Source organism: Periplaneta americana, chromosome 10 (assembly GCF_040183065.1).
Source record: "Periplaneta americana isolate PAMFEO1 chromosome 10, P.americana_PAMFEO1_priV1, whole genome shotgun sequence".
NCBI classification, from domain to species: Eukaryota; Metazoa; Arthropoda; class Insecta; order Blattodea; family Blattidae; genus Periplaneta; species Periplaneta americana.
The window spans coordinates 88,910,801-88,923,713 of record NC_091126.1 but is presented as its reverse complement, the minus strand read 5'-3'; the positions used below and the strand labels follow the sequence as shown (position 1 = coordinate 88,923,713).

The window sequence follows — 12,913 nt, the reverse complement described above, 5'->3', positions numbered from 1 at the left end:
AAGATTTGTAGCCTACCCATGCTGTACAAGTTCCCTCGTGACAGTGTTATTTTACTTAATGACACTGTGTTAACTGTCGGGCACTTGGACCCTTTAGCATTATGGATGGACAATAGAGCACGAAGAAAACGGCTAATTTGTGTGGTAACAGACCTTAAGATTGGCGTTTGATGGGGCAATGTGGTGTCTTTACGCTCTTCTTTATATGACATTTTTGTTGCAGATAGCCAGTTTGATATGTTTAGATTTAAGTCGTCATTATTGTGGCAGACAATGAAATTATTCGTGTGACGCAATCGTAAACAGGTACAGACATCATAAACATAAAACACTTTTTAGTTCTGAATGAAGGGGGGAGAGCAACGTCGAATTGTTCAATAGTTCAGCATTTTGGACTTTTTCCATTGCTAATTGTAATATATATATATATATATATATATATATATATATATATATATATATGTGTTTGGAAGAGTGGATCTCTCTTCGCTTTCAGGTGAAAACCTAAGGTATTGTTCTTTGTATTTCATATATTTCACGGTACAGCATCTTATGAGATCGGGTGTTCAGTCTTTACTACAGTATTCTTCTTTTTATTTTACATATTTCACGTTACAGCAGCTTATGATATCGGGTTTCCGTCTTGATTACGGTATTCTTTTATTCTATATATTTCACGATACAGCAGCTTCTGACATCGGGTGTTCCGTATTTGTTACGGCATTCTTCTTTTTATTTAATATATTTCACGATACAGCAGCGGGTGTTCCGTCTTTATTACGGTATTCTTTTTATTCTATTTATTTCACGTTACAGCAGCTTATGACATCGTTACAAACAGCTAGGCTGTCTAACTGATCGACGACCGTCAGTCAGGTAACGATTCCCACAGAAGGTTTTTACCTGAAAACGAAGAGAGGTCTACTCTTGGGAACGTTGTTTTATAATTTTTTGACAACTACCAATGGAAAAAGTTCAAACCGCTCAACTATTGAACAGTTTTTAGAATCAACTGTTAAGAAAACTCTTACCAGTGAGTTATATGTAGAGATATTTCTGCTGTGTAAACTGTACCTGCTAATCTTCCCTCACGTCTCTGTTCTTGGAGGCACGCAGATGATCGTCGACATGTACAAGTACAATATTCTGTGTAAATAAAATTCAAATTAAATTTAACAGCTGTTACATGGTTATCATACACACAGGTAACCGAGAATGAGAATTCCACGGTTTTTAACTTACAACGGTTAGGAAATACCAGATTATTTCAGACGGCTTAAAAATAGGTTACATTTTGCATAGAGGTTTAATTTTAAAACAGCCCCCTGGTGAATATAGTTGAGTTTCCGCCAGGGACCTGCAACATCATACTGTATTTCAAAGACATATTACAAAATTTGATTTCATTTAATTGGCTACATTCCATGCTACTTACAGACTTCGCAGATGTACACTCGCATTTGGTATCCTCTTGCAGCGATTGTTGCTTCTCGAGAGTTCCTTTTCCGTTTTATATTAATTCCCTTTTCATATTTGCATTGTGCATAACGTAAAAGTAAATTTCCAGTGAACGGAAGAAAGTAACATTATTAATAGATTCTATAGATTCACTATAATAAGAATCAAGTTAGATGGTCGGTGTCGGAAGGTGATAAGACGACAAATGTCATTGCCTTTTCCCAGGAACCGGAAATCTACGACCGGTTTTGAAAGAAGAGAAATATTTACAGAATGTGTAAAACTAACAGTCTTATCAGAAGCAATAACTGTATTTTCAACATTTACCGGTAATTGGTTGTGATGTAATTATTAGATACTTCTTGAAATAATATAAGTGATAAATTAAGAGTTGTCTTTCAACCGTCTCCAATTTAGTTTACGACTTCAATTAGATATTTGCAACGCTGTATACAAGATCATATCCCTTACATAGAGTAGGTAATTTTGTGTGCCAAAGGTAGTGGAGAAAATAGAATTTTCGAATTAAAAGCTACGCGTAATCTAGAATGGATTTTTAGTGTGCCATAAGGAGCAGTACCAGTTTCTGGGATTTGCACTCAAGTTGATTTGCTGTGTACCGTAGCGATGTCGCTAATGTGGATGTGTTTCTGTTACAGAAGCTGCAAACTATTGGAGAGGATTTCTGTGGCCTGGATGTGAATACGCCTTTGGGCGGAGAACAGCCCATCGCCGCTGTGCCGGTGTTGGTTTTTGGCTCCCACCTCACTGCTGTAGCCGCAACGTCCACGGGCGATTACACTGTCGTCTTCCTTGGCACTGCCAACGGTCATCTGAAGAAGGTAGGCACAACGACATTCAGTTCCTTGTTTGTTTTGAGAGAGAGAGAGAGAGAGAGAGAGAGAGAGAGAGAGAGAGAGAATATTCAGAAGAAGTGCTTGGTTCGCATCTTCATTGCTTTAACTTTGGTTATGGAGTCATTCTTACAATTTCCTAAACTGTATAGAATGGGGCATAAGTCATCGTACCCGTAAGAATTGCGTAGATATTATCATTAATATATTAAGATGTGATTATTTGGAATACCAGTTAGTGTTATTTAATGTGTTGCGGCAACAATATGGACAAAACAGATGGTTGATAGCACTGACTGGTGAGATACATATTTCGCACGGGATCTTGGACATAAACGATCGTAAGATGGCAGATGCAGTAGCTCTTTCAATGAAGAGCGCTTTGTTGTGAGTGTTTATATTAAAAAAACCGCACACTGGGTGAACAATACGACAAATATGACGCAGTTCCAACTCAGATTTCGGAAGTCATCTCCAAGAAAAACAACACTGCTAGCTTTAGAGAAACGAGCGTTCGATTCTTGCTGCATTAAAGACATTCCTCGAAGTGGTCGACCAGTCAATAGATTTCAGTTCATGTGGTGGATTTTTCGAATCGAACAGTCACCTCGAAAATCGACATGGAAACGAGCATCAGAACTCGAAGTACCACGTTGAACAATGGGATCGTCACATGAAGAAAAACTTGCCAAGTGAAACTATTTCGACCTGTTCTCGTTAATGAATTTAATGACATTGATATAAACAGTTTCCTACAGATTTATCTTGAAGAAATATCCTCTTCAGAGAGAAGTTTGCTATTTACCACAGCATGCTCAACGCAACGTCGTTTTCTGGACAAAGAAAAAATCCACAGTTCGCATCAGAGTTGAGTCACAATCACTGCACGTTATGTTGTGGGCAGGTGTTGTTACAATTTATACGATTTGACAATATTTTTTTAAGAGTTTGTTAACGAAACAGCCTATCCGGAACTAATTGAAAATGGAGGTACTCATTGGGTATAATTTCAGCACGATGTCTGTCTGATAATGAAAAGGAGTGCTAGTATAGTGTCAGTGGATGAAAAGTGTGCCCCAGTTATTCAGAGTTGTTGTAAAGGTGTAAACCACAAATATCACTTCGGACTCTGTAACTAGAATATGAACTTTTGTAATAATTTCATAAAATTGTGAATGGACTTAAGACCAAGAAATGGGTGATAATATCATGCTATGCTGTAATAAAAGTAAGGCTGTAATTATTAGATTCTAACGGTTGGAAGAACCTTTCGCGTATTGATCGAACACTTACCGTAAAGTTGTATTGAGCATTGATGTCTTGATTTTATTATGTTAAAAGGAGTAATGAAAATCCAAACACGCACTAGTTCGGAAAATATGTATCTCGAATTTCATTCTTCAGTACTAGGCGAGGAATCCCGATCTGGAGGTGCTAACTGTTACGGATATCGCCCCCAACTATTATGACATTTCGACCAATGGGAAAATTATTATGGTAATGGAAAATTATCATGTCAAAAAATATGTGAATGTGTATAAAAAGAGGGGGATGTCAATCTTCTTCACTTCTATGCGCACCATCTGGAGATTATTCGAATCAAATAAGTCACTTTCTGTTATGTCGCTGGTACTTGCATGGTTACAGCCGGCGTAAAGTGCTTGCGAACAAAACAAAATAAGTCGGTTCTGTGTGTGCTGCTTCTCTCTACTGTACGTATAAAAATAAGTGGCTGTAATTTATGCACTATTTGGATTCGAATTGGTTTTATAAAATAAATCTTCTCGGCTCTCAGATTGAATCCTCTAGTAAGAAGACAACAGTTTTACCAAAATATCGAGACGGTAACACATAGGAATGACCATGTGTAATTTTATGCTTCATGTGAAAACTACGTGTTCTGCAGTCTGTGTTTGTGTGAATTTTCTGTGGCTAATGGTGGTCGAGATGATTGTAGAAGGTATTGATTCAAAGAACCATAAACATATGACTAAGCGAAATCAGAAAACCAACCTATTCCACCATACGTTGTTAATAATGTTGAAATAAGGGTCATGGCGAATTGTTGCTTACATAATTTCTTTTGGAGGACAATATCCCATTAGCCGTTCCTGTTTTGTCATTGCTAAAAAGTATTGAATAATGACAACACAGGAAGAGGGATTTTCTCTGTTCTTCATAATGGGCATAACTTAGGAAAATTACATGTGTTTTTCTTTAGACGTTGCCTATATGATGATTGGTACAATGAAAGGTGTTGCCAAATTTGTGCTGTAGAGGCATTAATCTGTTAATCTGTAAGTGTGGATAAATTTTGGTTCAGCTATTTTATTATCTCAAGAAAGTCGTGAAAGACGAAATGCTTTTAAAGTGTATTAAGATATGTGCGGCACACAGGTTAGTACCCGTTGGTTCTCTTCACTTCAGAGTTCTTGTGCAGGTGGAAACTTTAATATCCGTGTTTTGTAGTGGACCCGAACAGAAAAATATTACTAAGCAGTTTGTAACTGCGAAGAGTTTCTTAGGGGATCCACACACAAAATGTATTTATTTTTTTCCTCCACAGTACACTTTCTGTTAACTCTGTAAATTTGTATCTGAAAAAAGATATTCCAGCTATAAATTTTCTGTTAAGAGAACTATTGGTCAGATTGGCTATCATCTCTTCATTCTGATTCTAGTCAGCTTTCCAGTGACGAATTCAAAAAAGAAGAAATATCTGACAGCCAATGATGAGTTGGTAATTGGAGCAAAACCAGAGCAAAACCGATTGTGATTAACAGTTATGTTAGAACTATGTTATTATGAGAGTCTTTATGGTAGCTTGCAGCTACATTGTAAAGAAATGTTTAACTCGTGATGAATTTTTTAAGCATACATATGTCGTAGACATTTCACACTGGAAAAAAAAGGATCCATATTCACCTATCTCTGGAATATTTCATTCGAAGATTGCCATATTGGGTCAATGAAAGTGAACATGGCAGAGTAGAATGGGAATTTTCAGCTTAGCAGTGTGATATTTTTCCTGAGTACATTATAAATGAGTCTAGAGTAGATGCAAATTAGGCAAAAATTGCAGATCTCAGAAATGAAAGTGGGCAAGTAAAGAACAAAATATTAGGTGAAGTACGTCTGCAGTAAGTGTGCCTCACAATAGCAGTCCTACAGAAAGAAATTATGGCATCCATGGAGAGATATGCTTTAAAAATAATTTTGCAGAAAAGAAGCTGCTGAATGCAAAACATGTTAGAAAGCATTTTTGTCGAAATGACAGATGACGTACAATTATAGGTAAGTAATAAGTAAAACCCAGATGTTTAGGCATTCATTTTGGTTAAAATAGGCAGTCATATAGGCACTAAAATGGTAAAAAATAGGCAGAGAAATAGTCATTTATTATTCATGGAAACAGACAAAAAATAGACAAATACTTAATAAACTATCCCATACGGTACTCACTTTCCTTGGTTACATGTCACAACAAGATGCTTTTTTAAGTTGTCAACTGTCATAGTGAGCCGCCTGTCAGAAAGAACGTTTTTCATGGTGGAAAAAGATCTTTCTGCTTCTACTGAAGTGATTCGAGCAAACTTAAAACAACTTATTTCAGAAGGACTGTCTCTACTTTCTTTCAGAGATCTGAAAAAAACCGACTGTGTATTGTCTCAAAAAGAGGAGTGTGAGAAGGGATTAAGGGATTAGATACTTCAAAATACGCGTGACTTGTGCGTGCAAGGGACAACAGTAACGGGACCTGGAGATTGCTTTTAATATTTCCCTCATCCCCTTTCTTTTGCTGGTAAACCCCGAAGTGACCTGGGCACTGAGGGTTATACTGTTCAAACATCTTTGTTAAGTGACATAAAAGATGGAATTGGTAGGGGAGAAAAGTTTACGACTTCTTGGAAACATATGTATTGCTGGAGAATAAGATTCTCAGCAAAATTTGTGTGAGGTGAATATATATTTTTAAATTGCACAACCGTTATTTTTTTTTTTTTTTTGATATAATTTATGTGCGGTTTATTTTAAATGCATTAAAAATATAGAAAATGTACAATAACGACGTAAAAAAGGCTAAAAAAGGCATTTAAAATAGGCAGCCGGAGCTAAAATAGGCAAAAAAGCTAAATAAAAATTGCGCCTGTCGTCCCCAAATGCGTGGAAACGTGTTTATCTCTAATAGGTCTTTCATGCATACACTCAGTTTTAAAAAAGGCATTTTTCCTAAAAACCGGGCTCTAGTAATAAGTTTCAGATCTGGCTTTGCCATAAGAATGATGGGCACGCGCACGCTTACTATGGGGTTACACTGAGACTTGAAAGGTTGGCATCTCTTCCGACGAGTAAGCCTATTTTAGGTGCGTGAGAAAGATTCACCTGGCCTAAACTTCCGTCCGTTGGGATGTGTGGCCGAGCTATTTTTTACTTGCTGTTTTATACGATGTGGTCTAACAGAATTGGGGATTCGTTCGGCTGGTCCAATTAGTTTAATACAAGCAATGTTTCGGTGGTTCCCATGTTACAGGTAGAGATGGAGTGAGGTAGTGGAACATGTCGCAATTTTATCGTGCTGGATTTAATCACTTTTAACATTGACTGTGTGTGCACACTCCGCGCATCAAATGACGGTGCTGCCTCTGTGTGCTTTCTGCAGTTCAGTACCACTGAAACGTATAAGCTGCCTGTTCAGACATCACCTATTGGATTGTCATTACTACGTGCTACATACTGTTAGGATGTGATTTTTATAGTTGTGCAGCTTTGTGTAGCTACAAAAATCAACTTTGCAAAATATTGAATATCTCATCTTGATAAAAATGGCGAATTTTGTGAATACAAAATAAAAAGTGTTTTCTTTAAACGTTGTAATGTTCCATTTTAATTTAGTGTAAAATGTATAGATAAGATATATTATGCCGTTGTCACGCGCTTGTAAACGTTTCCACAAGCATTTCACAACTTCCTGTAGGCTACCTAGAAATGTATTACTATGTTAGGGAGTAAAGTTATATATAAGAAACTAAATATTTCATTACATTCCAGAAGTCCACCGCTGTGGAGTAAAGATTAGCATATTTGACAGTGATACGAGCGGGCCCGGGTTCAAATCCTGTTTGGGACAAGTTACCTGGCTGAGGTTTTTTCTGGGGCTTTCCCTCAATCCACTAAGAACAAATGCTGGGTAACTTTCAGCTCTGAACCCTGGACTCATTTCGGTGTAGTTAATCACTTTCATTTCACTGAAACGCAGATAAATATCGCAATTAAAGACTACAGGGGGGAAAACTTGATAAGTCACGTTTTACTGTTTTTACATGAGAGCAAGTTCAAAGTTTCAAAATCCATTATATTCTATTGTCTTTGGGTTATCATTATTAAAATTTCTTTGAACCTACCTATAAGCTTGTTATGCTCTAAAGTTAAACTACACAAATCTACACTACCTGAACTATTACATGGCATCTAAAACAGAAAATCGATAATTTTGGACTTATCACGTTTTTCCCCTGTGGTCTTCAATTGAGTATCGTAAAATAAACTAATTGAAAATTATATCACAGGAATGTTTGTATTTATGTGTAATCTACGTTCCTAAAACTTTGTTATTTAAGACACTGGAGTGTTTTCACGTTCAAACTATAAAAGGTGAATAAGATTTATCTTCAATGTTTTGTAGGTCCTATTCATATAAGTTGGAATTGTTTCATTTTTTAATCAACTATATTTTACTCGTACTTAATACAGTATATGCGAGAAAAGGTATCTGCAAACCACGAGATCATGGAAACTAATTCGGGATTCAGAATCGTAGAAATGTCTTAGCACTATATCCCTTCAGTACGATTATTTTTTTGTTTATTCAACAGTCCGAAGAATGGTTGGAACCTCCTAAGTAACATCAATAAGGTATCGCTTTTGAGACAACCAAGCCAGGAGATAATGATACAGTAGCCAGTTCTTTTTCTCCTCCATTAGCATACATTGCTGACTAGTAGGCCTAACATCGTTTACTAATCAGACTTGAAATGTATAGAATTAATTGTTCTTCCTCTGAAACATACAGGACGGAAGTGAAATAATCTTGCAGATTGAAAGAGACGATAGAGTACACTTAAATGAATAGAAAACCTATATTACGTTTAGTGAATCACGGTTGATTAGAAAATTAAGTTTGAAGTTTCAGCAGTCCGGCAGCATTGCCGCTAACAAACACTACTCGTGATACAGATGCAAGAGGTCAACGAACTTGGTGTGTCTCGGTAGGTGAATTGCGCTCTGCCTCGACGTTGTCATTTGTCGCATCGTGCAATGGCTTGAAATGAGAGGTTTTTGAAATTTAAATTTACACGATAACCGTCCACGCTATTGAAATACGCCAGAGGGATAAATTATTTTTTATTAGATTTCATATCGATATGGACAAAACTCACTATCCTACTCGCAATAATTACAGAATAAGAGGTTGTTAAACATTTGGGAAAGCATTTTTTTTTCTGAAAAAACTATTAACTTTCCACCAATATGATATTACAGTTTTTTGTTATATACAACACGAGCTATTCGCTCTGAAAATCTGCAAGGCTATTTCACTTCAATCCCGTTTGGTCAAGTGAGATGTACTGTCTGATAATAGTTGTATCAGCCAGAACTTTAATCAGGCGGGTGATTTAACTGCCTCCTGTATACTAGAGATGTGATACGTGAATTGACTCCAATTTGCCTAAGCTGTCGAATCTTTAAATCTGCAACTTTCTGATAAAATAGTAGACACTTGCTAAACCGGCCATTCCTTGCAAAGAAGGGTGTCATATTACTGAGAGTGCTTAAACATGTCATTAATTTTAATATTATAAACTGCGCCAACAACTCCATTTGGAGTTCTAAATCGAAAATAGAAAGTTCCACAAGTGGCCAAAGCGTGTATACGCATTTAAGTATATATGTGTATAAGTAGGCCTAATATAGTATAACAAATGAAACCTGTGCAAATTTTCCAGAAAACTATTACAGTAGAAGTATTAGAAAGTACACTAGAAGAAGGACGAATTCTTCTCCTCTTCTCCATTCTCTTCCTTGGCCTTGGTTTTCAACTTACAGATCCCATGTAGCCAGCTCAATTCTACAATATGAAACCATATTCTGTAGACTGACTGAATAAGTAGTACCGAAGTACCGTACCCAAAGTTTACTAACAAAAAAACGTAAATAAATCGTGGATGATAAGAGATGATAATGAACACGTCTGCATTTCACGGAGACAAGCCGATGAAAATACGAGGCCGAATTACCGGGGGCCGGATTAGTGAGAGTCTGGTGTAGTTAACACGGTACTCATCCGCCAAAATAACGTAATGTTGGGTATGTTATCTCTCGGTATACATCCGCGAAGGTAGAGAGAACTGTGTAGGTGCACAGGCATCATTGATTGTGTATTTGTGCTCGTCAAGATGAAATATATGCTGAGTGAAGTGGTTTAACAGTTATAGATCATCGATGGATACAAGTTTAGCTTCCACAAGAGATTGAGTACTGGAGTATAAAGGTGGACGTATACCTCCAAACTGTGTTTTTACGTAAAATTAATAGTAATTCCATTACTGTAGAAAAAATAACGGAACACACATGAGAGGCCTAATGAACAATCCTTTAACTGAGAAATGTAACTAGTTACAGCATGCAGGAGTGGAAGATATTTTTATGAGAAGAACGAAGCTATTATATCAGGGCTGCAGAACACGTAAGTAGGGGACATATGACGTCAGCCTCACTCCACTCCACTTCTATTGGGGATGATCTACTTCTGCGTAGAGTTGACATTCTTTGCTTGTGGAAGGTCCATCAGTGGCGGCATTGTAATTTTCAAAAAAGGGTTGTAATAAAGTCATTGTATATTTATAATATGTTACGTCGTTTCAAGGTTTACGATTATGCTAGACTTTCTGTCGGTAGTTTCTTTAACATTCCTTTGCTCTTAGCCTGCTTTAGATTTTCCAAAACTTTCCTTCTAACATCACCTACGGAAACATAAATTTGTAGCATTTAAGTAATGAACTTTGAAAGTTAATACAAATGTCACTATTCATTTCAATACAAAATGAACACAACGAGTGATGTCCTTAATTTAACAGTATATAACCTTAGTAAATAATATCAATATACAGTTCGTAATAGTGAACTTACCCGAAAGTCAGACTCCATAATTCTTAATATGTGCTTTGTTGAAATGTCGTTTATTATTGAAATGACGAATATAAATAAATTGGATGGGACACAGAAGCAATTCTTTCGTCTTCGTCAACAACAAAATAATAATTTTCCCATATCCTTTGGAAGTAGCATTTCTTCACGGGTTTAGATTTTGCAGTGTTCTAGTTCTCTTTAAACTGCAGTAAGCGTTTTGTATACCTGTCGCCGCGGGAATGAATGTTGATATAGCCGAGTGCAGCTAGAACGCTATGACCACACTGGTAGAAAATGTGTGTGGGGTAGAAGGGGTACGAAGGCAGTCGCTCTGAGGAGCTACAGTTAGTTCTGCAGGTCTGTACTATGTGAACAAATTAGTAGTAGAGATGTAGATATCTTAACAAAAGACCCCAGCTTGATCACGGATATTAACAAAATACAAGAGCATCTGTTTTGCCGAAACTATCGCATTTTATCCTAGACCTATAAAAAAATGTGAATAAGACACAACATTTCAGCAAACTGTACTAGATCTATTACACAAGAAAAATAGTTCGCTAGTTTTGTATTATTATTATATGATTTTTTTATGTTCCAGCATTTATGCGTGAATACTACTGACAGTCCTAAGTCTTTAAATTGGAAGGAAAATATTGGTTAATGTGGCGGATTTAAAAACTTGAGCCATGTTCGCCATCTCAAGTAGAGAGGAGACAATTTACATATTTCACTTCGTGTAAACAGGAGGCAATTTACGTACGTTCTTCACCTGGCGCGTCAGTTTACTGTAATCGGAATCAGAAGTAATATCTCATTAAAATTAAAGGGTTATTATTATGCCAATTGTTTTTTGTTTTTTTTTTTCGTACTATTAGTAACATTTTATGTTTACGTAGAAGGGATGAAGGCAAGTATTTAAATATATACTGTATCAGTCACAAGTTGGCCATCACTGGTCTAATCCATCTCCTGTTCAATACTTCGAATTCTTATCCATAGATGATATTTTCGAAATGAATGTCGAGACGCGAAATAATTTGTATTCCTTACAGCAAAATCACACATTGAACATGACTGCACAAGTGTTAAAAGTTTATTTAGCAGTTCTATTACTGATTGGTTACCTCATACCTCATTACATATGCATGTTTTTGGAAAGTATACTGTCCTGCTCTGATCTAGAAATAAAATAAATATATGTACAGAGTTGACCATTTCGACGAAATTTTAGACTCAGAATTTGTCACTGAAAGAAAAAAATAGTGTTTTCTTGTATTTGCATTTGGATAGGACGCAGCTTGCCAGAATGCTTAGCAAATTATGAGAAGATTAGAAAATGAAAAACCATTCATTTCCAACTTCATAGAAGAGTGATCCAAACTTACTATCGTTTGAATGGAAAACATTATTACCCATACTAAAGACATTTTTTGTGATCTTTCTGTGGAGGATTATGTTCCCTCTGCAGTGCAATGTGACTGTGATACAGAAGAACATGTGAAGATTTGCTCTTTGCCATAAACCACAAGAATCAAGTATAAGGAGTGTCTAATTAGTCTTCAGTTACAATGTTACTATTATTTAATAGCGAACCAAGATAAATAATTTTTTGTACTATTTCGAAACAATAATCTATCTTGATAGTACATTATTGCGATGTACCGAAGTACATATGATATTTCCGTGCAGAATTTTTCTCCGTTCCACTCATCCTCAATCATATCTTGATAGTGCTATTGCTAGGATTAGTTATTCTTGTGTTCTTTTAAATTTAGTAATGCAAATTATTTAAAACGCCAGGCTCGTTCGAGGGCAAACTCAGCACATCTTTAACAGCAGCCCTGTGATAGCGAAATCGTGTTAGTTATGTGTGAGATAAATGACTGAATTCAGCACATCGTGTAGTCTTATTTTTTGAACACCCGTCATATAAAATTAGGTGTAGTTGCAGTAATAAAAACGGATGTCATCACGTTGACGAAGTCTGTCGCGTTCCGTTCCAAACCCTATGAATCAAGAAATGTGTGTAGGTCGAAGTGTCCCGTGACATCTAGTTGTATTTTATCATCCTGTTAATTAATAATAAGGTCAAGTCGTTTAAATCTTAACTCATTCCCTTGTGTACTTTGAATAACGTTCATCGCAGTCACAAGTGCCCATTGTTATGCTTGGAATCCATGGAGGACCATTAATTTCTTCATTACAGCCTACATTCAATAGCTCGAGCTAGACAGTTACGCATCATCATCTCTCATCGGTGCTCCTTGATATGTGTAGATTCATCGGAATTTAAATTTTCTTTACTCGTCTATAATATGTTTTTATCCGTGTACTTCATCCGATGAAAAATAATGAAAACTGTCTGTGCCGTATATTCCCATGGCATTGAAGTTCTTCGTCTTTATTGAAGC

At 36.4% G+C, this 12,913-nt stretch overlaps 1 protein-coding gene across 2 annotated transcripts in view; it reads left to right on the top strand.

Moving 5' to 3' along the window:
• Window positions 1–12,913, top strand: part of PlexA (plexin A) — a 1,043,054-nt gene that overhangs the window by 456,593 nt on the left and 573,548 nt on the right. For both annotated transcript variants that reach the window (XM_069837886.1, XM_069837888.1), the window contains exon 3: window positions 2,118–2,300. In XM_069837886.1, coding sequence (XP_069693987.1) covers window positions 2,118–2,300 — 183 coding nt within the window. The remainder of the gene's footprint in view (window positions 1–2,117; window positions 2,301–12,913) is intronic.